This window comes from Solea senegalensis, linkage group LG15, assembly GCF_019176455.1.
Source record: "Solea senegalensis isolate Sse05_10M linkage group LG15, IFAPA_SoseM_1, whole genome shotgun sequence".
Taxonomy (NCBI): domain Eukaryota; kingdom Metazoa; phylum Chordata; class Actinopteri; order Pleuronectiformes; family Soleidae; genus Solea; species Solea senegalensis.
Genome location: NC_058035.1, coordinates 672,793 through 697,527, shown reverse-complemented (window position 1 = coordinate 697,527; position 24,735 = coordinate 672,793). Strand labels below are relative to the sequence as shown.

The window sequence follows — 24,735 nt, the reverse complement described above, 5'->3', positions numbered from 1 at the left end:
CGTCTCACTCTTGAGTGCAAGTGGGAATGGAAACATCAGCATTAATCCTGAGGTCAAATGAATCTGCAATAGAGACAGGTTTTTTTTTGTCCGCTCCAAGCGGAGGAAATGCTAATTTCTCCTTCAATTATTTTATTTTGGCGATCCATGCACTGAGCAGACGCCGGACACTTTTCTGGCACAAAGTAAAGGCTGTTCTAACAGATTCATTGTGAGGGTTGTTATGGTGATTATTTTCTAACACGTCAGTTTGTGGTTCATTTGAATGATGGACAACGTACTCTTGGAAAATAGTCAATCAAAAGCAGGTTTACCATGATTTTAAAATGAAAACCTATCAAATTAAAAGAAACTGTGTCATCCACACCTGGATTCCTTTACTATGTGATAAGTGAAAGTCAAAGAGTCAAAAAGTGAGAAATTGAACGATTTGTTGCTTATTTTCCTAAGATTTCAGTTGTCGTCAATCTTTTAAACAACCATTCACTCTCTTTAAAGGAAGGAAACTCTTTTGGTATCAACCAAATAATCCAACCAGAGAAACCAGGGGATTATTTAAAAGTTGTTTGGGGAACTCGACTGTAAGATCATCTCTAAGCAGCTCATGGTTCTGTGACGACACTCGCTGGAACTGTAGTCGACCCTTTCAGGACGTGGCTGCGAGAGAAAATGCAACTTTAGGTTCATTTTAGGCCAAAAAAACAAAACAGTACATCACTGTTGGATCGTACCATCTGTAGATTAAACCATCTGTTATCGCCGGCAGTCTTTGGCATGCGTACGTCTCATTACCGTAACTCCCAGACCGCTTGTAATATCTAGAAAATAAAAAAAAACTATGGACTGGCGATCTGTCCAGGGTATGACCCCGCCTCTCCTGACCCTCATGTGCAGGGTACAGTGGTAGAAGATGGATACAGGAAAGCAGAGAAATCAGAGAATTTGCCTTGTCATAACGGTAGAACCTCAGGACCTCCGCGAAACGAGTGTCCAATCACTGACGAGATTCACCAGCACGTCGCGCGTGTTTTGGAAAAAGGGGCAGAAGAACTCACTCATTAGACGTTTTTTTTGACAATTCTGCTGCTAAATAAATCCAGACGGCCTTATTATCATGATGGTCATAAGACGGTTAACGCGCTCTATCGCAGAAGACCCTGTGATAACTTTGGAATAAAAGTGGTACAAAATTCCAGTCAAGCACACGAAACAAATTCGACTCACATTCAAACCTCCGTCCTCGAACACTAAAGATGCTCCACAGACGACCTTCTCTCCATCTCACGTCCTCACCACTAAATGTTAATGACTCAGGAAATGGACGAGCGCAGATTTATAGGTCACACTTTTAATGGCAGCAATTACTCTGCCAAACACCGAGGGTCTTACGGTGCAAACTCGTGAACGTCTCGGGTTTAATGGTTTGTTTTTCCCCGCTCACCTTCTTTAACAAACGGCCCGTCTGACCACGGGATGAGCGGACGCCGTCGCTCTGAAATGGTCTGTAAAAGGCATCGGTAATGGGGAAGGACTGCGGCTCAGCTCCTGTGCTGATAGTAGTGAAAAGAGGAATAAGTGTATGTGGGTTCAACCGAGAGAGAGGGTCGATCTGCACAATGGGTTTTTATGTCGAGCTAAGTGAGACCGGGGTAGACCCTCAGGGAGAAGACACACAAAAACAAAATGTATAAAGACATGGTTTAGCTGTAGCTTAGCTGTAGCTTAGCTGTAGCAGCCAGGCTACCACTGTCCCACCAAGAGCCGTGAGGAATAAAACCCTGCAGGAAAAATTCACAGGAAATAAGCAAGAAAGTTTGAAAGGAGAAGGTTAAACATAGTTAGTCATGACTGCGCTGGGCACACACCCCCTATATGCCCCCCTGTGGTCAGAGCCAGCATGACACAGGAAGTGTGTGTGAAAACATGGAGAACACCAGGAAATACAGATAACTACTTGGAAGCATACTTGGCAGACTGAAGCTTTAAATCTTAAAGTGTGGTTATTAGAGGAAAGGGTCTACAAGAACCGAACTGTGGACACGGACATTTGCTCTGTGAAAAAACAAAAGGCTGACGTCATAGAATCTACACCGGGCTAACATGTCTAACATGTCTTATGAATGCATCTCACTGTTAGAGGTTTCGCTCACTCTCCCACACCAAACTCTACAGAGAAAATCATCAATCGTCTGCTGCCTCCTGTGGTGAGTTTGTGTCACTTCAGTAAATCTGAACTAGATTTCTCAACGGGCCTGAAAACTACAATTCTATATTTAATAATATACAAATTAAAACCTGTTTTTCTTGTCCCCACTGAGCCGCAGATCACAATCATCTGAAAACCTTTAAGAGTGTGATTTTGAGCCTGTATCTGCTGCTCATTATCTGGGTTTGATTTGTTTCCCTGTGATCAGTCAGTGTTTCTCTGAAGTATTTACAAAAAATAAAAAATAATGTCATATAATATGAAACACTGCTCATGCTGTGGTCTAAAAATAACCCTCGACATCGTGGGATATGAGGCAACTGCCACGAGAGCAAATGGCCTTCACGTTGCCACGGCGACTTTGATAAACAGAAAGGATGGAGCAGTCGGTGCAGGGACAGGAATTGAAATGTCAAAATAGCCTAGCTGTTATTGTCTGTCCAGTATTCTTATAACATTATTTTAAAATGATATTTAAATCATTGTCTAACGCACAGCTTCATTGTGTAGCGCTGCAGCGCTAAGGCTCCGATAACAAAAGCAATTAACGTGTTTCATTTGTAAGTCGCTCAGTATGCAGGTCAGGCGTCTGTGTTCACAGCAGAATGCTAATGATGAGTCACTCATTAAGAATGAGGAAGTCTCCATTAAAGCCCCGGTGTGTCGCATCAGGGTGAATTGTTGTTATCTTTTACCCCCAAAATGATTCCTTTTATATCAGACGTCAGGTCAGCGCCGCAGAGGCCGTTGTTTTTGGAAAACCACGTTTATACATGATGGAGGTCTGGAGTTTGTATGAGCCGCCATGTTGGCAGGAAAGTTACAGCAGAAATGAACAAAAATGGACGAGTGCTGGATTTAAATCCACGGCTGTAAAATGTCTGAATGTCTTACAGCGAATAAAAAGACATTATTTCAGAGCTGCAGTTTCCTACTTCCTCCAGAGAGTCCCTGAAGGTTTACAAGAGCCTGGAACAAACACATGGATGCAGTCTGGCTTTGTGCTTTTCATTATACAGTTCTAGCTCAACTCGGCTCAACTTGTCTGGACTCTGCATAGTTTGGATATCGGAGACGTCTTTTTTCATTACGTCATCGTACCTCCTCAACAACGGAGGACATTGAGGTTGAGCACGTGGTTTAGCCACGTATGTCCGCTGTAACGCTCTTCTCTGGGTTTTTAAAAGAACGACAGGTTTGATTCTTGTGTTGGACGTCGCGTTCGTCGTCACTCTCTGACCAATCAGTGGCCGGCAGTCTGTTGAGGTCACATTTTAGTATCGGCTCTGGTACTAATCTGCCCCCCTAATTTTTGGGGGACAGTTGTTCGGGTGGTTAACATTCAGTTGAGTTCAGACAGTTCTTGTTCAGTTCCTGATGGCACAAATATTATCCCACAGAAGTGAAATGTGATTTGATCCTGCTAGCTAGGAGCACCTTGAGTCTCTCTGGATCTGCAGGGATCCGGTAAAATGCTCTCCCGTTAGCCTGTTAGCCTGTCTATGACTGTTTTGGCACAACATCTGTCCACCACCACCGTGGTCAGACTGAACTGTAGGCTACATAGGTTCTACGAACCTCTTGGAAAGGAAGGGTGAGTTGAGGAACATTCAGCAGAGCTTATAGAGAACAGCTTTGACTGTGACTTGGAAACAAGTCATTTCTCACTGTCACGCTTTGTTGATTCGAACCTGAAACCACTTGGGGACATTGTCGTCTGCACCTGAAGTCTTCTAATGGTTACACAGTCTATTCTGACTCCACGCAGACCAAACAGTCGGCGATTGTCAACAGCCCAAGACGGAAAGATCCATATATAGTCTACCATTCATATTTCTCACCTTACCCCATCAATAAGTTACTGGCCTCTGATCACACTCTAATGATAGAGTTTCAGGCACAAACCTCTGCCCATGAAGCCTCTTTGTGTTTCTGTGTCTATATAGCAAATGTACAGGCTATATAAGCTTAAAATTATATCTTGATATTCCAGGAAAAGAGGCAATATTCTTGAATATACGTACAATAATTAAAAACTGGACTTTTAATTGCATCTCAAATGTGTTTAAATAAATAATGAAATTTGCAGGGTCCCTTGAATGCATTTTTTACTTGTTCATCTAAACTGTGTTTGTGTAAAGTTCTAACATGAACCTTAAAATCTCATTAATGTTCAAAATATACAGTCTAGACGCTCATCTGAAGTAGTCATTATATGGTCCAGCAGAGGGCACACTGAGCGCAGCTTGGCCTTGGATCCAATTTGAATCATCAGAACCATGGTTACAGTTTCCACATCTTTTTCACTGCAGTTGTGATGATTCTCGGTTGACAAATCAAAAGCAGTGTGTTTAGCTCCGCCCCTTTGTAGCCGTACCACTGTGCTTGCTACCCCAACAGAAAACTGGGGTGTTATAGATCAGTTTTGGTAACTGCGTCCTTTGTGAGTCACTATGGCAACCATGGTAGCAGCCAAAAGTATGTTTGCAGGTAATCGATTCATTGCGCCACCTACTGGCAACAGGAAGCACACGTTCAGTATCAAACAGCATTTTGTTGATGAAGTTTTCAGGGTGGTGATCTACATTTGTTATACTCTCTGTCTCTCTCTCTCTCTAGCGCCACACAATGGCCATTCCAGTCCCGACACACTCCAACATTCATAGGGGGGATTTAAGTTTAGATCAGAGCTGCTTAATAGAAGAGGTCTGATCTTTTCTGGTCTATGTCCATATGATATGGCACAGTCCTATTATACAGTGTGTGTGTGTGTGTGTGACAGGGAAGAAGGGATGGAGGGAAAATAGCAGTGGAAGTGGAGCAGGAACAAGGGCATCCCTTTAAGATCTGCCTGCAGAGACTCTGTCCTACATTCCTCTTTGATTTGATTCATGGGAGCAGAGCGGAGGGAAAAAAAGAAAGAAAGAAAGAAAGAAGGGATGAAGGACGAGGGATGAGCTGGTGAGGAAGCAGGAAACACTTCCCCCTTCAAAATAAATGCCCAAGGAAAAGGAGCGTGAAAAACAAACAGAGGGTCATTTTCAGTGAAGCTACACATTCATTAAAAAAAGAAAATAATAAATTCCCCAAACTCTCTGTGTTTAAGTGGGACGACAGCCAATTAAAGGCATAGTGTGGTGAAAGTAATGTAGTAGGTGCTAACTGTGAGAAACTGGTGTTTTTAGCTCACAGGGAAAGTGGAAAAGTTTGTTAAATTATCCGTTTGACACACTTTACCAACTGGAGGCTGAAGTTGGTGTTGGATTCTAAACGGCGCTCCACCCTGTGCCAGAGTCCACATCACAGCAACACACCGCGGCACAGAGTTGTTGATCCACTGCTGCCTCCATCACGAAGTTCACATGTCTTATTTTTTTTTATTCTGTATTTAAAAATCCTTTGTGCACATTTACTTCAGTGACACAAACTCACCACACGGGGCAGCAGTAGACCCGGCATCGTCTGTATTCCTTTGAGCTTAAATCGCTGATTTTCACCATGGGGTTTGGTGTGGGAGAGTGAGCGCTTTACAAAGTGCCACAAACTTTCAGCTTCCTGTTGGAAAAGTCTGTGTAATGAAGAGATAAAGTGGTAAACATGGTGTTAGGGTGGTGTGGCTCGAATCTGCCCCACAGCTCCAAAACAAGGACTAATAAGCAGACCAAAGCCTCCTATAGCTGCTGTTTCCACACTGGGCTATTATTTTTCTTTTATTTGTTCTTGTGCTGGTGTACTATTGTTTATTTTTACATAAAGGAGGTGATTAAATGGCCTGGAATTAAAAAGAAAAACGAGCTCCAGTAACTTCATTTACTTGACTATAACAATAGCCGGTGTGTTGATAAGCACTCGCTTCTTTTGTGTGTGTGTGAAGCAGCTTTTATCTCTTAATTGGTTTGTGTTCAGGGAAGAATGATGTGTGTGTGTGTGTATGTGTGTGTGTGTGTACCTGTTGTACTGTAACACCGGTTTGTCTGAACACAAACATCAGTGTCGCTGCCAAGATGTCACTTCCTCTCTTTCTCTTTCACATCATTAACTGACTCTCGCTGACTTGTACGCTGTAATACGTGATCTGCTATTTTAACCTCGCATGCTAAAATAACTCTAAAATAAATAAGGTCTTTGTGGAGGAAAAGTTTAAAGTAAGTTGCATTGAAAAAAAAGAAGATCCATCTTTTTTTAGCCTCGGCGGAGAGGTTTTATTTGTGTGTCTGCACTAAAGTATTTCTTATTTTAGTAACGATGCCTCGACCTAAATCAATCATTTAAGCATGAACCTGCCCTTCTTTCTTTCTTTCTTTCTTTCTTTCTTTCTTTCTTTCTTTCTTTCTGTCTGAAAAGTGGTGAAGTGAAGGTCAGGGATAAAGGCTGTCCTTTTAGCACAGTGCAGAAGAATAGCTGTGTGTGTGTGTGTGTGTTTGCACTGCGGGTTGTCGGCATCACTCAGACCTGCAGCGGTCGTGTTTGCTCACAGGTTAATCCTCTCTGTTGCTCCCGCAGCTAAAGTCAAGGTCATGCTCGGGATAATAAAGGACGGAGTGCTGCAGACAGACAGACAGACAGAGAGACAGACAGACCGACAGAAGGTGTTTGGGGTTATTTTTAGAAGTGCGCCTCTGCCCTTGCGAGCAGACGACTTTCACCTCTCTGCTTGTGTTTACTCTTCCGCTTCATCAGTGGAGGTTAGCGTGGGGGAGGCGGGGATGTTTCTGTCGTGCTCTGCTGCCTTTGCTGCTGGAAATGATTGTTATTTCTGTGTGTGTGTGTGTGTGTGTGTCTGTGTTAAAGCAGGTCAACGCCAGACTAGAAAGGGTGTGGTCACCTCCCACTTCCAAGAGTCGTGACCAACAGACGTAGCTCAAAAAATCTCTGTACCCATGTGACAAACAGACGCGCTTGTTGTCGTTTTGTCGGAGTGATAGCTAGTGATGGAGCTCCAGCTGAACAGCTGTTCATCGGTGGTGATTGGTTCTCTTTTTTAGCAGATTCTGAAGTCCTTGTCAGACGTGTGAAAAGTTCACCCAGGCTCACAGTTGGAAAACTGCTTAATTCTGCACACAGCTGCAGTAGCTGACATCACACAGCCAAGGTAACGCCCCCTCTGGCAGGAAACGACAGATCGATGTATATACTGTACAAGACGACACATAAATCAGGCAACGTGTCACATAACTCGTCTCTTCTTTGGCTGTTTTCATGTCGCTATTGGACCAAAACAGTCGCAGACGGGCTAACAGGCTAACAGGCTAAGAGTTGAACATTTTACCAGTTTCCCACAGATCGAGAGAGACGGTGGAGGTGAGTCTCTTCTATCAAACGTGCGACACAAGATTTCGTGGCTAACTTGTGGTAAATCATGGACTCGGACTAGATTTACCAAGAGCTAGTCTTGCACAGCAATTATCTACATTACACTACCCATTGCTAATGCTAATACAACACTAAACCTTCCTTTCCTTAGCCGTAGACTCCATTCTCCAGACTCTTGTAAATGTTCAGTGCCTCTCTGAAGTAAAGATGAAGTTAACCAGGAAGTTGAAGATGTCAGGATCCTGCAGGTCTGGAGTCCTGATGTTCAGTCAGTTGTGCTGCATTTTTTTCCTGCCAACATGGCGGTTCCACGTGAAACCAAGTCACCTGACGTCCAGAGCTCTATACTTCTTTTCCTAGTTTATCAACAACAAGTGGAGGAGTGAAAAGGTTGAGTTAGCTTAGCAGAGGTTAATTTAATCAAACACGGCCAAGGACATCAACACAGCGTCCTGAGCAGAATAGATAAGCAGACTTGTGTGTGTGTGTGTGTGTGTGTGTGTGTGTGTGTGTGTGTGTGTGTGTGTGTGTGTGTGTGGAGAAACACTGCTGTGCTGCAGGAACTCACATCGGGAGACTTGAAGCTCAGAGATCTCCAGGCAATTTCCGTGTGGCCTAAAACAGCGCGGCGTGCTAAAATTGAGAGACAATATGAGACAAATTGTCTCCAGTACCTCGGGGAGTTTTGTCCCCTGCCTTCCCTCCTTTACTTTACTGTCTCCCTGCTCTCGTTTGTTCTTCTTTTCACCTCCCTCTCTCTCTCTCTCTCTCTCTCTTGCCTTCTTTTCGTCTGTTAAGGACGGTCGGTGTGTCCTCGGGCTTTACTAGAGCTTAAAGAATAATAATACTAGTGATTATTATTATTGTTCTCTGTGTTGCAGTGTTTGGCCTGGAGTGTTTGTGGAGTTTAAAGTCACTTTGAAAAACCTGCACAGTCTGATAGAATCTGACAGAATAACCATGTACTTGTCAGGAACTTAGACCAGCTCAGGTTTGTCAGCATAGATTGGAATCATAGGACGTATTATTACACTTCTGTTGCATTAGATTTAGGCCAGATTTAAGTTTTAATCTTCACGAAATAAACCATCAAGATCTGTCATTACCATGCCAAACCTATAGGCGGCAGGGTAACTGGAAGCAGTGAGCCGTGCTAGCCAATTAGACTCCTCAAAAAACAACAATGAGTGTCTTCCTGTTCTTAAAATGACCTAAAATGAGTGGATGAAATTCAAACATGTATTTCCTGATACCCGGCTACATTTGTACAAAGCCTTATTTTATTAAATTAAGGCTAATCGATGATAAGAGAAAAGCCTTCTCAGAAACAGATGACAAGGAGTAGGAACACCAAGAATCATCTAAACAGACACATCTTAGATTTTGCAAGTTTTGGAACGCCATATAATCTGGAAACTATGTCGGGAAGCTACGATGACCTTCACGTGTCAGACAGGACGTTCATCCTCTCTGCTTCAGTTGGAAGTTTCCACCTAATGACACATTCTCTGGCTGGTTTGTCCATTCAGGCCTCTTGGTGGCACAAGATGGCGGCCCCTGGAAAGCAAGGCCCTTGCCTAAAGCATACAGCAAAACACAGGCTGCTGTGTTTTCAGAGCATGTGACCTTACGTCATAGAACCACACTTTAAAAAAGCCTGAACTATCCCTTTAACTGTGCTATGATGAAGTCCTACTCGTCTCCACCGCTGAAGGTTTTTCTCATTATGACTTAAACTCACGCTGTGCCCCTATGGACTCCATGCATACAAATGTCCACACTCACGTTTGATGTGAACGTATGAAAGTGTGTGTTCTTCTAAAAGCCTTGTGTGTGTGTGTGTGTGTATATATACGTCCCAAAGATTGCCTATAGCAAACCAAACCAGACCATAATCATAATATAGAGTATATTCATGTTTGTCCCCACAGTGAGATTTCCTCATTACTGAAGAGCAGTGAAGCTTCAGGCTCCATGAACATGAACACACAGCAGCTTCTTAATGGTTTCATCCTGAGAGCCCTGTGGCATAATCACCACTTCACCATACTCATCACCTCAGAGTATGAAGATGAATCACGTGACAGCACAGACAATTTACACCTCATCCATCATCATCTTCATCGTCGTCGTCGTCCACATTTAAAAAGCAACACATGATCAGCTGTTGCTCTGTTAAAGCTGCAGTACGTTGTTTTTTTAAGTTCCATCAACAGGTCGTTAACGAAATTCATGTTCAGGAATCACAGCTTACCGAGCTGAGCTCCTGTCGTCACATGACCACAGACAAATGTTGTCCACGACTGGAGACAATGTCTTTGTCTCTAAACCTCCTTGAACATGAGGACACATGTTTATTATGATAATTATTATTTTATATTCATGTTATTTTATTTATAAGTTTCTTAATATCATTGATTTTATTCTCATATTTTAACAAGTTGAATCAGAATCATCAAATGGAAACTTTGCAGTGTGATAGCTAGTTAGCTAGCATAGATAGATAGATAGATAGAGATCAATAGATGCTAGCTAATATACTAATATAGATAGATAGATGCTAGCTAATATAGATAGATAGATGCTAGATAATATACTAAGATAGATTGATAGATAGATAGATGCTAACTAATATACTAATAAAGATGGATAGATAGATAGATGCTAGCTAATATACTAAGATAGATAGATAGATGCTAGCTAATATCCTAAGATAGATAGATAGATGCTAGCTAATATAGATGGATAGATATATAGAGGGCTAGCTAGCTAAGATGGATAGATGGAAAGATTGTTGGCTAGCTAGCTAATATGCTAGTTAAGAAAGATAGATCAATAAATAGTTGGTTAGCTAAATGGCTAGTTAGCTAGCAGGCATAGATGTAGCTGTACAAGATGATAAAAACGTACATGAATAACTTAATGTACAAATAAAAACCCCAGGACATATGAAAACTATTGATTGTTCAAACCTTGAGGAAAGTAAATATATTCTATGTTTTTTTTGTAGTGTAGGCACTTCCTGTGGTAGTATAGCCAATAGGAGGCGCTCTCACTTAACTGCTATGTGATTAGTTAAAGTGTCTTGTGATGTGACAGATTGGTGAAGACTGTGTCGTTCTGTCTCTCAGATCACATGATGCACATGACGCTGGAAGGTTTTCATGCAAATATCACTAAATGAAAAGAGCTTTTTTTGTCACAGGAGGAGAATCTGTGCTGGAATGTTGGTGTTTGACAGACGATGAATAATTTATTCATGCCGAATGTGCCGTCACATCAAAGCAGCTCTGCTTAAACACCAATTTCTCTTCATTATGAAGCCGTTTGATCTGCGTGTGATTGACTGACCCTCCGGGGAAACTGCAGAGTGAAACTCAACCACACTATTTCATACACATTTAGTCAAAATGTCTTTAATCCCGTGTTTTTGAGCTGATTAATTTGCATAAACATGTCGGTAACATCTCAGTAACTGGCTGTAACTGATCAGCAAACAGAACTGCGTCATTGTTTTGTTGTAGTTTGACCATTTCCTCATGTTTTGTGCAGGGTGGTTGTGTAACATACTGACTGTACTGATTTTAACTGCCGAGGTGTACAAAAAAAACATGTTTGAAGTTTAATCTCAATCTTATCTGACTGAAAACAGAGGTTTGTAAACCACTTACTCATGGGAGCACAGGAGCTGCTGGTCTACTGCTGCCTCTTGTGGTCATTTCATGTCACTTAGGTGAATCACAACCAAGTGTTTGATGGAGGCAACAGTGGATCAACAACTCCTGTGTGCTGTGATGTAAAAATGCTGATTTTCTCTATGGAATTTGGTGCAGGAAATTAAGTGAAGTGAAAATATCTGTATAACGGTAAACATGTTCTTTAGAGAGTGTACACTCAGTTGTTTTTTTTTTAATATATTGTTCCTGTGTGTGTCTTTTGTCTTTCAGTCCTATAGAATCCTGTCAGAACTTCTACAAAGATTTCACGTTACAGATCGACATGGCCTTCAACGTATTCTTCCTCCTCTACTTTGGCCTGCGGGTACGATGGAACTCACAGGCTCACTCATGCATATTTCATGTGTCTTGTATACAGTATTTAGTATAGACATAATGAACATTTAAATATCAACCTTTAAAGGATTCTTTAATTCTCCTCACTTTCAACTTTGTTAAAAGACAGTTTGTTTCTCATCAATGCTGGAAAAGCAGAAATTAAACTTTAAAGAGTGGAAGGACATATAAAAATGAAACACAGCAACATGTCTCCACCTCATTTATGAGTTTGTTTCTGTTTTATTTTGACAGTTTATAGCAGCCAACGATAAGCTGTGGTTCTGGCTGGAGGTCAACTCTGTGGTCGACTTCTTCACCGTTCCTCCCGTGTTTGTGTCCGTCTACTTAAACAGAAGCTGGCTCGGTAAGTCTGGAAATCTTTATTATTATTATTATTATTATAATAAGAGTCCATTCTCTCACTGTCACTGTACACAGGGGCTGCGCTATAAAAAGCAGGAGATTACCAGGGGCCCAAAGCTTGAGAGGAGGGGCCCAGACTTATTTTAATACATTTATATATATATATATATAATCCTATCCTTTTTGTATTAATTCATCAAAATCCAATTTTTGTACAACTGGTTTTTATTTACGCAGTTGTATGAAATTTAATTTTTACATAAATTTACTTCCTTTAAACCACTGACTACTTGTCAGTATGGCAACTTTAATCATAGATTATTTAATCACTCGTTGATATTTTCTCTGACTCTTGTCGCCCTCTATATGCTGGAAACATGAACTGCACTCACGCTAACACTAAGAATCCAGTGAAATCACTGATACTGTAGCCTTTCTATCTTTTGTTTTTCCATATTTCTTCTTCAGTTCATTTATTCCTCCTCCACCATCTCACCGTGCTTCCATGTTACTCCTCTTTTTCCTCCCCCATTTTTTTTAATCACTTCCTGTCTCTGTCAGCCTCTGTCTCGTCCCTGTTAGTGAAGACTCTGTGTCTCTGAGACGTCCTCGCTCTGAGCCTCCTCCCTCGTCATTGAAAGTGACAGAGCTGAGCTCCTGTGATGTTTCAGGAACACAGACGCAGCAGAGTGTGTGTGTGTGTGTGTGTGTGTGTGTGTGTTGTGGTGATGGTGATGGTGAATGTGCTGCACCTGGAGAACCCTCACCGTGGTCCATAACTTCCGTGTAATGGCTTCATTCAGACTTGCTAATGAAAAAATGCACACACAGACACATGTGTTTTCCCCCCAAACGCACACATGCACACACACATGCGCACACACATGCACACACACACACACACACACACACACACACACTCTGGCATGAGCAGACAGGAAAACACCCTAACCTGTATTATATAAGTATATATAACGACCTACTTTTCCCTCCGTAGATCACTGCAGCAGTCGTTAGTCTTTGTTCTCTATTTTTAAAACTTCACACATTTTTGTTCACATTTGTCTCCTAAAGACACAGCAGCATGTTAATAGTGTAGCATATTTTCAGGATTCTTGGTGTAAATTTGGAAGCGAGCGTGATGATAACCTGGTTTCTAGGTTATAAATGTTCTAAATAAGACACAGTGAGAATCTTTTAATTAGATTAAAGCACAAAAAGAACCTGGTTATTGTTTGGAGAAGATTGTTCCTATCGATACCACAATATTTTGCTTGGTGATATTGAGACACTTTTTTTTAGCATATCATTTTATATATAAATATTGTCATAATATCGTATTCTGACTTAAATATTGTGATAATATTGTATTGCTACTTAAATAGCTGGATAATATCATATTGTGATTTAAATATCGTGATACTTAAATACCATGATAACATTGTATTGTGGTTTAAATATTGTGATAATATCGTTTTGTATCGTGACATAAATATCGTGATTGTATTGTATTGTGACCTATATATTGTGATATCTTATAGTGACTTAAATATCATGATAGTGTCATATTGTGAGTTAAATATCGTGATACTATCGTATTGTGACTTAAATATCGTGATACTATATTGTATTGTGACTTAAATATTGTGATACTATATTGTATTGTGACTTAAATATCGTGATACTATCGTATTGTGAGTTAAATATAGTGATACTATCGTGATGACTTAAATATCGATACTATATTGTGACTTAAATATCGCGGATACTATATTGTATTGTGACTTAAATATCGTGATACTATCGTATTGTGAGTTAAATATCGTGATACTATCGTATTGTGACTTAAATATCGTGATACTATCGTATTGTGAGTTACATATTGTGATATTATCATATTGTGACTTAAATATCGTGATAATATATTTAATTGTGACTTAAATAGTGTGATAGTATCATATTGTGAGTTAAATATTGTGATAGTATCATATTGTGACTTAAATATCGTGATAATATATTTAATTGTGAGTTAAATATCGTGATACTATTTTATTGTGACTTAAATATCGTGATATTATCATATTGTGAGTTAAATATTGTGATACCATCGTACTGTGAGTTAAATATCGTGATATTATCATATTGTGATTTAAATATTGTTATACTATCGTACTGTGACTTAAATATGGTGATAATATATCGTATTGTGAGTTAAATATGGTGATAATATCGTGTCCCTGGTCATTCCCTGCCCTGTGTGAAAGCAGGGATATCATTGATAGTCAAACCTCAGCTGTGTGTTATTCTGGGATGTGTAAGTCACTGCCTTCTATTCTCAGCTGTTGTTTTTGTTTTTATTGAATCACTCAAACCTGTGAAGTAATTTGAAGCAGTGAAAGTCTGATCTCTGTGTTGATCAAGGTTTATTAAAAGAGCTCACAGCGGCTCATGGATTTCATAGCTATCACGCTGTGTAATGAATTAGACATGGACGTGTGTTGTGGTTGCTGCTACTCGTGACGTAGGCGTCCTCCACTCGTACCAAGGAAACAGTCGGTGTTGTGTCTCGATGAGGATGAAGAAAGAGTCTGAAACTGTGGTCGAGCTGCTGCCGCCGCACATTAGGCCACGGATAATTACCTGCGAAATGTTATATATCCTGTTTCTGGGGTTGTTGGGCAGATATAATGTTGTCAATTAACAGCATTGATACGTGTTAATGTCTCATGGAATCATCTTGAAAATAGGACTATTTTTGTGTGCGTTTATGCTAGCATAGCTTAAAAAACCAACATGTCAGCGGGACACAGTTAACGAAAGAGAATCATTTTCCACTTTATCTTGCTGTTCGACAGTTTCCCTCGCTTTGTAAAAAGCTTACTGTCCCACACCAAATCCCATAGAGAAAACCACCATTTTTAGCTCTCAGGGACACAGGAGCTGGTTTCTGATACATTTTTGTCACAGAATTAAATTCAAATCGAGTATTTCAAACACCGAAGCCCCCAAAATAACACATTTTTAACTGAGTGATGGCGGCAGCAGTGGATCAACAACTCCTGTGTGTGATGTAAAAATCGCGTATTTTCTCAATGGGATTTGGTGCGGGAGAGTTTACGGTTTACGAAGCGTGGTTAACTTCATTTTACAGAAGGAAAAAGTTCTGACCCAGTTTTGAGAAACATAAAGTGTCAGATGTTTCTCAAAACTGGCTGAGCCTTTGCTTAATTGTCTGAAATCAGATGTTTATCAAGCTATGCTAGCCTTAACGCACAAATAAGCTATAATTTAATATAAATAATTCTCTATCAGGACACAAACATCAGTCTACTGTGTCTACAACAGGGAACATTTTATTGTTCATCTTCTCACATATTTATTTCTTATTAATGTTTAAATCAACTCAAAAGCTTTGTCAGAGCTGATGATGTGTCTTCATACATCAACCCTTACTGTTAGTGCATATTTCCACATGTTTAAGTGCCTGCAAAGTTATGAAAATTAAGATTGCCCTAACAAGCTGCTGATAGTTTCCAGATCACTGATGAGACGCTGAAATTGTCTTATTAATATTCATGTTCTGTGGAGGACAGGACAGGAACTGTGATTAGCTTACTTAAATACACGGTATTAATATGGAAATGAGAACATACAGTGTCGTGTTTCGACAGTAACATAAGCACAATTGAAATGGCAGGGACATATGGAAGGACGGGGGGAGGGGACACTCTTTCTTTCTTTCTTCTTTCTTTCTTTCTTTCTTTCTTTCCCGATGGTAGTAACATCTGACGTTTATTGGTTCGTCAATTTCCTGACGACTTCATCTGCTGCCGTGATGCATTTCCTCCCGGAAGCTCGACAGGCATGTAACCGCCTTCCTGATAATCGATAAACCAAGTCAATAATCAGTGTTTTATCCGTGTTAACAGGCTTTTCTCAGTGGAAACAATGAAGGACTGTTGTGCTGTTGCTGTTGTTCTCCTTCATTCCCAGTAGAGTAAAGTCATCTTCACTTTCCCCTTTTATATTTTTCCGTGCTGGGGAAAACACATCACAGCCACAGTGTGTGTGTGTGTGTGTGTGTGTGTGTGCATGCGTGTGTGTGTGTGTGTGTGTGTGTGTGTGTGTGTGTGTGTGTGTGTGTGTGATATATGATAATTACGTTAGCTCTCCTCCAGCAGTGGTCTTGAGACCACTGGAGATCGAGTGACTGTGCGTTTGGATAATAAAGAAATTCAATAATAAGGTTCTGGCCCTTTGCTGTGCCGTGTGGCAGTATATATATGTGTATATATATATATATGTGTGTATATGTGTGTGTGTATTCACCTGAGGAAGTCTACGGCGTGTGCATTTCAAGTCGTGCTCCTTCTGCTGCCGCAAATTAGACATTGATTAAGAGGAGGAGAGCGATGTGCTGCTAATGTAAGAGGGCACGCAGAGTTCTGCCTCGGAAAAAAAAAAGGAATTAATCTCCTTTAACTACTCGAAACTGAGTGCTGCTCCCAGGAGAGCAGCAGCAGCAGTGGATTAGCATTTTACTAGCTGCTGAAAGATGCTACGAGCTACTGTGGCTAAGACTGAGTCACGTCTCTCAGCAGTCTGTTGATAGTTCACATTTTTCTGTAAGTGTCTGTTGTTTGTAAGTGCCGACGCATGGTTAGCGCTAATGATGCTATTGGTGGTCATATAGCCTGGGAGGAAATGTTTATTTCAAACAGGCTAGCAAGCTCTTAATGCTGCGTTCACACCAGCATTTTTAGTAGATTTAGCAACTTGTGTCGTAGCGCTCCAGTTGCCCACACACACAGACGTTATCATTTTGTCTTCCATTTTGAGTGTAGTCTTGTTTCCGTGAAATACGCAAAGTCATGCGTAGAATCTCGGCGCTAATTGGTCGTCGTGTCAACGCAATTCTTGTTCAACTAGAGCGCTAGTAGCTGTTGTTCACACAATTTCTCACCACGTGGCCTGGCTGACGCGAAACCCCATCTGCGCGTTGTCTTTGTTTGTAAACATGTCGCGTGTAAAATCCGCGCCGCGTCCGTTAGCATTAGACAAAACATGGCTGCCAGCGGGATCGCAAGCAAAATCAGATTTTTATTTAATTAATAAAAAACACATTTCATCAAATCTTTGTCAGTTTAAGTGTGTTTCAGGAATATGTTTGGGGTAATAAAAAAAGAAGTTTGTAAATGGCTTCCTCTCCTGCACCAAATCCCAAAATCAGTGATTTTACGTCACAGTGCACAGGAGTTGTTGCTGTTGTTGTTGTTGTTGTTGTTGTTGTTGTTGTTGTTGTTGTTCCTCCGCTGCTGCCTCTGTCAGTCACACTTTTTCTGATGAACATTAGTGATACAAACCTACCACTTGAGGCAGCAGTAAACAAAGCAGCCTCTGTGTCTCCACGTGCTAAAGTCACTGATTTTGTCTGTGGGCTTTGGTGCGGGAGAGTGAGTGGTTTATAAAGTGACATAAACTTCAGTTTACAGTTGAAAAAGTCTTTCTAAAGGAAAGATAAAGTAGGAAACATGCTCTTACTGTAAATTATCTGCGTAACAGTGAGATAATGTAGTTAATACATTAATAATTGTAGATTTAAGTTAAGGTTAAGTTATTTATCAGTATTTTAATACACTAGAGTTTGTATTCACATTTATGAATGTATGAAGAGCAGAAAACAGACAGCTTCATGTTTTATGCGTCCATAGGGACTGTGATGTGGTTTATTTCAGAAAATATCACTGCATTGTGTTTCATGAACATATAATGTGAAGTGTTGAGTTTGTCTGATGCTTACAATCTTCCAGTGTTGTAAAAATTACAGTCAAATAATGCTTTTTTGTACTTTTCTGAACAAAAGTGCTTTGAAAGATTAAAAGACAGTGTAGAAATGTTTAAAACAAGCCAGTGCAGCAAAGAAATTAATATGAAACAGGGAAAAATAACACAATATACACAGTTAGATTTAAATATATCACAAGAATGCTGTTTTTTTGTTGTTTTTTTTAAACATACATGTTTTTAACAGTCAGTCTTCATGGTAACAACCTCAGTGATATTGATGCACACAAACCCTCAGTGATGACGTGGTGTATAGTTCTCTACTGCCCTCTAGTGGTGCTTTAATATACTGCCATATCAGTGTTGAATACTTCTTTTTTAAAATAACAAACGATCACAATTAAAATTGAATCTGGAGCAAACGTGTACATTATTTTAAGTTGCTGTTTATTTCTCTGTAAAACCTACTTTTATTTTGGAATAAGGGAAAGCAGACAGTTTCCAAAAGATTTATGTTTCTTGAATGAATATAACTTCTATATTATAGAATGAATGTGAAGTAACAGGCTGTACATTTATTACACGACCGGGAAAATATTCTGTAGGAAAGACTGTAGATTTAGACTGTGCTTGATCCCGTGTGAGTGAGGCTTATATCCAAGCCCACATGTGCTCGGGTTATGATGTCACACTACAGGAAGTAAATGTGTTCATTCTGAGGAAGAAGAACAAATAAACTTACAGGAGGTTTAAGCCTCTTCGCTGGAGCTCACGTCTGCATTTACTTACATGTTTTTTAATCCCAGTTTTAACACTGTGACACTGTGTGTGTGTGTGTGTGTGTGTGTGTGTGTGTGTGTGTGTGTGTGTGTGTGTGTGTGTGTGTGTGTGAGCATAGTGTGGTTTAATCTAATCCCGGCTGCGTTGACAGTCAGTTTAAACCCCAGATGAATCATCTCAGACTGTTGATTGATAAAAGGCTGCTGTAGCAGAACACGTGACACACACACACGCACGCACACACACACACACACACACGCGCCCATGTCCTAGATTGCAAAGCCTCAATGAAGTAAAAAAAAAAAAGAAAAAATCCTTTTGAATGAGCATCTGGTCAACTGAGTGTGTGTTTGTGTGTGTGTGTGTGTGTGTGTGTGTGTGTGTGTGCGTGTGTGTGTGTCTCTCTCTCTGTGTGTGTGTGTGTCTCTCAAGGGCTAAAGCAAACCGGACTGAGTCTCTTTCATTGAGAGATTTGCAACACACACACACACACACACACATACGGGGCGGCAGTGGTAGAATGGGTTGTCTTTCATTTGGAAGGGTCAGTTAGGGTTAGTTAGGTTAGGTTCATTTTGTTATTTTTTCTTTAATGTGAAAGTAAACAGTTTTCTTTTCAAATTGAAAAATGCTTTATGCCCATTGTTTGTGTATTTAAGACACATTAACTAGCATTGACTAAAATTAACCAGAAAGTGTCTTTAGAAAAGACAGACGAGGGCAAACAGCACACATGTGATCTTTATGTTTTTAAATCTCAGAAATAATCTTTCTTCAGTCCTTTATAAGACAAGGCCAGTTCACTTATAACACCATTGTTACACTAGACAATTACAAAGTTTATAGAGACGTTAGACTTTAAACATTACATTAAAAACTAAAATACAAATGAAGCATTAAAAGTGTATGTATACTGTATATTTGCTGCTTTCACTTTCTAGATATATATATATATATATATATGTATATACTGTATATATATATATATACATATATATATATATACATGTAAATAAAGCAGCACATGTGTGCTGAAGATGTCGTAGGGTGATGTGGATTATATTTAAAAAACCTTTTGTTAAGTGTCCCTGAAGGACTAAAGGACTTACAAGTCTTCACAGCTCAATCGTGTTGGCTTCTGTGTTGGATGAAGAATGGATTATTAATCTGACAGATTTTATTTTCCATGTCAGACAAAGCTGAGTGAGATTTCCCTGTGGAAACAGGACACTCATTTTTAAATCTGGATTATTGTTTCTGTATTTTCTAATCCTTTTGGCAGAGTTAAACCTTTTATTTCTGATTATTTATATCTATTTTTAAACTATAAAATCACTTGTGTGATGTGATACAGGGGCATGACAAAGGTAAATCTGTTTGGGTTGTGCTGGGATTAAAAACACTGTCATCAAATGAAAAAACAGACTTTATAAGAGCTGAAATGTTTCTCACAGAGACAAAAGTCACCGGTGACGCCGACGAGACGCTCGACTGACTTTTTAGTTTTGGTTTCATATTCAGACACATTTTCTTCTTTTGTTGCTTTAAATTTGATTCAATCCCATTTTTCTGGACGTAAATTTGACCTAAAAGCGTTGGATCGCAGCTTTTTTTTAACTTTAATCTGAAGCCATGATTCCTCCCAAACTCCTGGTTTACCGGCGCACGCAGAGTGACATTTGTCTGGAGAACCTGCAGGAGACGTGGAGGAGGAAGAAGTCCTGCGGAGACCTTTTTCAGAACGGTTACAGAGTGAGACAGGTCCACCGCAGAGAAGAGGAGGCGGGGTTTAAACACTCAGTCTGGTTATGTTTACAGATCCTCTCCAACTGGGGTAAGAAAGGAAAAAGGAGTTGATTGAGATCTTTAGAGTGATAGTTCAGGGTTTTTGGAAGTGGGTCTCGCTGGTTTGACTTTCCTGTCAATCAGGGACAATTATTGGTGAAGTTTTATGTCTTAATTTAATAAATTTGTCCTAAATGTGCGGTTGAACCCGTGTAGCCTCCAGTTTGCGTCATATCTCAAAAGATTGTTTAGTTTGCCCATGGTGGTCCAAAATGGCCGCCTCTGTAGAACGGACTCATCACATTGGTTCAAATTTTACTGAAATTCAAACTGAACGCCTGTCAAATAAAATCTATATTAACTTAAGTCTATGATGTTTTAAAAACATAAAAACACCAAGTACACGACCTTCAAACTCACTCTCCTTCACCAGCGGTTCCCAAACACTGGGTCGGGACCCACAGATTGGTCGTGGGAGTTTTGTTTTTTTTCAAAACAAATTTACAGAATTTTCCCCAACCTTTTAGTAAAGATTTATGTAAATTAGCTTTAAATCACATGCATAAAATGAATTACAATTACAAAATTAATTTGTAATACATTTATTTAAATTATTTAAATGATTCGTTTACCAGTTTAAAATGATATTACAGATATGGATGTGAATGAGTTACACGATGCACAAATTTGCTCTTGTCATGACTTATATGGTGATTTTGCTTAATTTAATAATTTTTAAAAGAAAAGGACAGAAATCAGATGTCGGGTTCAAACTAGAAAAAGGCAGCTTTAGCCACTTTTTTCTCCCACACCAAACTCCATAAGAAAACCCATCATTTTTAGGGAGTGGGAACACAGGAGCTAATGGTCTAACGCTGTGTCATGTTTTTAAGTTTGCTGTTTGTTAAACCCTGACCACAGAAGTAAATAACACATCTGAACTTACTCAGCAGTGGATCCACAGCTCCTGTGTGCTGGGATGTAAAATCACTGATCTTCTGATGGACTTTGGTGTGGGAGAGCATGAGGACGATAGAACGCCACAAACTTCGGGTTTCCAGTCACAAAAACTGACTTACAGTGAGATAAAGTGGTGACTAAGACAAAAACAGGCTTTTAATAACGTTATTTTGTTCAGGAAATGGCGATGGATGAAGGATTAAAGGCGTTGAAACAGGTTTGAGGAGCAGAGGATTTACATCACTTTTCATTAAACAAACACACTGTTTGTGTTCCGTCAGGATCAGTCGTGTTATATAAGACAATGAGGCAGGTGTCACATTGTTCTCTGATCTGTCAGAGAGCGGCTCTCGGATTAAAGTAGGTCACACACAGAACTCTGTCGTGTGGAGTCATGCTCTTCTTCTTCTTCTTCTTCTTCTTCTTCTGCTCTTCAAACTGTTGCATCATGTGTGTTTTGTGCTCTGATTGAAGACTGTGGATTTAAATATGTGGGTCATGGTTGTTTCACATTTGCATGATCTCTGTGTTAAGCTCCTGCTCTCATTACATGAATGAAAACAGTATTATTGTTTATTGTTTGTTATTGTTATTGTTCAGTATCAGTGGTTGTTGTTGACAGTCAGAGAACCTATTTTTGTTCTCTCAGACCCACATAAGAATTCATCATTATTAGTTTGCTCTTGTTTTAAGCAAGAACAAACAATAAAGAAGTCATTTTATGTGGCATTTTCATGGGCTAATCAGTCGACACTGACGTTTGACACCGTCTGTCTCTTACAGTCTCACAGTCCAAGCATCATTTAAGCTGAGATTAAGAACCTCCTCTTCAAACTAAACCCTGAATAGACATGGGGTCCTTGAAAGTGCTTGAATTGTGTGCAAGAAAGAAGTGGCGTTTGATATTTGGTAAATGTCTCCCTTGTTTGTTACAGCGCCACCTGCTGTTTCATGCCCTGCGTTGCTCGATGTACGCAGGACAAACGTGGACTCACACTTACTAGCAGTGTTGTGGACACTGTTGTCTGTTCTCTGTGTCGGTGACGTGAGATTCTAATGAGCGAGTAAAGTTAAAACCTGTGTTACATGACATAACTGCATGTGCTAATGTCTCTCTCTGTCTCTCTGTCTTTGTGTCTCCGTGTGTCTCTGTGTCCTCGTCCTCCAGGTCTCAGGTTCTTGAGAGCGCTCAGATTGATACAGTTCTCGGAAATCTTGCAGTTTCTGAATATCTTGAAAACAAGGTGAGAAAAACTCACTTTCACCTTCACTCACTGTTAAACAACCACCAGATGGCGTAAGAGCTCAGAATTATTACTTTGTCACATAATAGAACTTAATTATTATTTTTTGTTAATAAATGTATGTGTATGTGTTGCAGACCAAAACACAGTGCTTCCCAAACACTGGGTCAAGACCCGCAAAATGGGTCACAGGATTTTTTTTGGTCCCCAAAAAGTTTTTTCTTAACTGTATGGAATGGTTCCCAAACACTGGGTCGTGACCTGTCATTTTTTTTTCCTATGTGTTTTTGTTTTAAATAACATGCATAAAATTAAAATGTACATCTTTCACATTTTTGGGAAAAATCACGTCAGGTGTCGCAGATAAGGCTGTCGATGAGTTGTTGCATTATAGATGTTATATATATATATATATACAGTATGTTATAGATGTTAGATGTTAAGTGGGTTCTCGTATAGAAACGTAGTTAAACTGTATGCAAACAAAACACTGCATTAATCAGACATGTCGTTTTAATTACATTTAAGATTTTATACCCATTTGTATCATTTTAATAACCTGTTTTTTGTCATTTTATCTGAGCTCAAAATGTCTTAAACACAATTGTTTTTGTTTTTTTTGTCTTTTTCTAGCAATTCCATAAAGCTGGTAAACCTGTGTTCCATCTTCATCAGCACATGGCTCACAGCTGCTGGATTCATACATTTGGTGAGTACACACAGATATACTGTATAATATATATAATATTATATTTGTACAATTCCTGATTTTAACTGTCCGTTTTCTTGACTTGTTTTTATAGTTTTTTGTACCAAAAAAACCTCCTTTAGGGGAAAATAAAACTCTGAATATCACATAAAATGTCATGTCGCACGAACCCGGTTTAGCCACTAGATGGTAGTCTAAGCTGGTTATATGAAGCTAAACACATGGAACTGGATTTAATCAAACTCTGTGTACACATCGCTGGTTTCAGTCAAATCTAATTCTCCTTCTTGTATAATTTCCAGGTGGAAAACTCAGGGGATCCTTGGGAAAACTTCCAAAATTCCCAGTCCCTTTCCTACTGGGAGTGTGTGTACTTGCTGATGGTGACCATGTCCACAGTGGGATACGGGGACGTCTATGCAAAAACCACCCTGGGTCGACTCTTCATGGTCTTCTTCATCCTCGGCGGTTTGGTAAAAAAAAATCTGGCTTTTTATTTCCCTCCTGAATCCCCCGCCCCGCCCCTCCCGTGTCCCTTCATTAATCCTGCCTGTTCCCATCTATGAACCCACAATAACTGATCAAAGATATTTTACATGAATGAATATTTATAGTTTGTAAGTGTGGTTGTATAAATTCTTACCTAATTAAATACATGCCAGATTAAATCTGTGAAGTTTTTTGGTCACTTTGTAAACCACTCACTCTCCCACACCAAATCCCATTTAAACAAATAAGCATTTTTAACATGATAGTACACAGGAGTTGCTGATCCACTACCTGCCTTTAACACAGAGTTTAAATATGTTATTTGGTGACTTTGGCGTTTGAAGTACTTAGTTTTAAATAACCAAAGTGACACAAACTAGTCCAGCAGCTTCTGTGTGATTTTCTCTGTGGCTTTGGTGTGGGAGTGTGAACACTCCAAATAGTGACACAAACTTCAGTTTCCTGCTTGAGAAGAGGCCGTTTCTCAGTCACTACTGACTATTATGTCAATATCTCATACAACTACACTTTAAAAATCACTTTTTATATATATTTTGGATGATAATTTACCATCTGAAGATATGAAATGTTAGAAATGTGTCGTATCCTTCTGTTTAGTCAACTGTATTACTGTAGATAAATTACTATGTGCTCCCATGTCCCCGCCCCCTTTTTGTCATAATAATAATAATAAGCTTCCTGTGTGATAATGTTGTGACAGTTTTGGTTACAGGACAGTCCTTCCTTCCTTCCACCCCAAACCCTGTCCTCCTGTGTCTTTTCCCACAATTCCAACAAACACAGGGGCAGGGAGATGAAGCTTAGGCCACCCTGACGGTTACCATAGCGACAGCAGCCTCTCACTCTGTCCGTCCCACACTCGTCGAGGTGCCACTTAAACACAAAAAGTTATTGTATCTGCGTTTTATACGACTAATACTAATACTACTACTACTACTAGAATACTTTATTTAACCAGGTAAATGAAAAATCAATACTCAATAATCAAATCACTTTTATTTGTTTAAAGCCAAATCATAATAAAAC

The 24,735-nt window shown here is 39.7% G+C and overlaps 1 protein-coding gene across 31 annotated transcripts in view; it reads left to right on the top strand.

Moving 5' to 3' along the window:
- LOC122781676 (calcium-activated potassium channel subunit alpha-1) overlaps positions 1-24,735 on the top strand; it is a 171,481-nt gene that overhangs the window by 70,024 nt on the left and 76,722 nt on the right. For 30 of the 31 annotated variants that reach the window (XM_044045594.1, XM_044045596.1, XM_044045598.1 and 27 more), the window contains exons 4-8: positions 11,467-11,560; positions 11,827-11,938; positions 22,415-22,490; positions 23,124-23,199; positions 23,502-23,672. In XM_044045594.1, the coding sequence (XP_043901529.1) occupies positions 11,467-11,560; positions 11,827-11,938; positions 22,415-22,490; positions 23,124-23,199; positions 23,502-23,672 (529 nt within the window). Of the gene's footprint in view, positions 1-11,466; positions 11,561-11,826; positions 11,939-19,891; positions 20,336-22,414; positions 22,491-23,123; positions 23,200-23,501; positions 23,673-24,735 lie in introns of those variants that run through there. The other variant, XM_044045621.1, reaches the window with a different exon arrangement.